Consider the following 1,782-nt stretch of genomic DNA (forward strand, 5'->3'; position numbering starts at 1 on the left):
AGCTCTCTCTCTCTCTCTCTCTCTCTCTCTCTCTCTCTCTCTCTCTCTCTCGCTTGCCCTTTTTTACCTCCCAGTAAAGCATAGGCCATCAACAACACTTCTCCAGCAAAGCCTGTCCTGTGCATCCTTTCCATCCTTTTCTAGCTGTTTCGTGTTGCAAGTAGCAAGTACAGTAAAACGTTTACTAAAACAAAAAATAAGAGTCCAGCACGAGACTCAGATGTACGTACAAGGTCAAGTAAGTCCCGAGTGGAGGTTCAACTATTTCACTTTTACCCTTCAATTGTGTCTTTTTTCATCTCAGCGAAAACAAGAGTGCAACACACTACTACATGTATCCTTGATTGAGGGTTTTATAAATATTCTTTTAACTTTCAATTTTACTCAGCCAAGAAGAAGAGTGTAGCACACAGCTGCATGTGTCCTTGGGGTTCAATAGATTTACTTTTCCCCTTCAGTTGCTTTTTCTCAGCCAAAACAAGAGTGCATCACACTGCTACTGATGTCTTTGAAGGTTCAACAAATTCACACTCTTCTCCTTTAATCGCTTTTTCTCAGCCAAAATAAGAGTGTTGCATGCTGCAACAGGTGTCCTTGAGGTTTCAATGAATTCGCATTTACCTTTCAATTGTTTTTCTCAGCCAAAACAAGAGTACTGCACACTGCTATATTATGTGTCTTTGAGGGTTCAATAGATTTACTTTTCCCCTTCAATTGTTTGGTTGTTGTTGTTTTTTTCTCAGCCAAAGCAAGAGTGCATCACACTGCTACAAGTGTCTTTGATGGTTCAATGGATTTACTTTTCCTCTTCGGTGGCTTTTTCTTTCAGCCAAAATAAGAGTGGTGCACATTGTTAAAGGCGTCTTTGAGGGTTCAATAAATTCACACTCTTCTCCTTCAATTGCTTTTTCTCAGCCGAAATAAGAGTGTTACAAGTGTGCTTGTGGGTTCAATAAATTTACTTTTACCCCTCAATTGCTTTTTCTCAGCCAAAATTAGAGTGCTGCACACTGCAACAGGTGTCTTTGAGGGTTCAATAAATTCTCATTCTTCTCCTTCAATTGCTTTTTTTTTCTTAGCCAAAACAAAAGTGCATCATATTGCTACTGGTGTCTTTGAGGGTTCAATAAGTTTACTTTTCCCCTTCAGTTGCTTTTTCCAGGCAAAAAAATAAGAGTGCATCACATAGCTACAATTATAATGTCCTTGTGAGTTCAATAAATTCATTTTTACCTTTCAATTGGGGTTTGTTTTTTCATCCAAAATAAGAGTGTCTTTAGAGGTTAAATAAATTCACTTTCTTCTGCTTCAATTGTTGTTTTTTTCTCAGCCAAAACAAGAGTGCATCACGCTGCAACAGGTGTCTTTGAGCACAATGATGCCGCCGACAGCGCCGCCTACCGGTGGCGTAGAGAGGTCCGTCGGGACATGGTGGGCTTCAATGACGAGGAGAAAGACGCCATGCTGGACCGGCACAACTCGCTGCGGAGCGTGGAATTTGCCAGTGACATGATGAGGATGGTGCGTTATTGTTGTTGTTGCTAGGTTTGTTGTTGTTGTTGTCGGTGGTGGTGGTGGTGGTGTTGGTGGTGTTGTTGTTGCTATGTTTGTCGTTGTTGTTGTTGTTGTTGTTGTTGTTGTTGTTGTTGTTGTTGTGGTTGTTGTTGTTGTTGTCGGTGGTGGTGGTGGTGTTGTTGTTGTTGTTGTTGTCGGTGGTGGTGTTGTTGTTGTTGTTGCTATGTTTGTTGTTGTTGTTGTTGCTAGGTTTGTTGTTGTTGTGTT

General features: G+C 40.9%; 1 protein-coding gene across 1 annotated transcript in view; it reads left to right on the forward strand.

The window, feature by feature from the left end:
• LOC101847839 (GLIPR1-like protein 1) overlaps window positions 1-1,782 on the forward strand; it is a gene marked incomplete in the record, with an annotated part of 24,527 nt that overhangs the window by 10,845 nt on the left and 11,900 nt on the right. Inside the window, 1 exon segment of the mRNA XM_013087695.2 lies at window positions 1,331-1,521. Within this exon segment, the coding sequence (XP_012943149.1) occupies window positions 1,331-1,521 (191 nt within the window).

This window comes from Aplysia californica, unplaced genomic scaffold (genome assembly GCF_000002075.1).
Source record: "Aplysia californica isolate F4 #8 unplaced genomic scaffold, AplCal3.0 scaffold00624, whole genome shotgun sequence".
NCBI classification, from domain to species: domain Eukaryota; kingdom Metazoa; phylum Mollusca; class Gastropoda; order Aplysiida; family Aplysiidae; genus Aplysia; species Aplysia californica.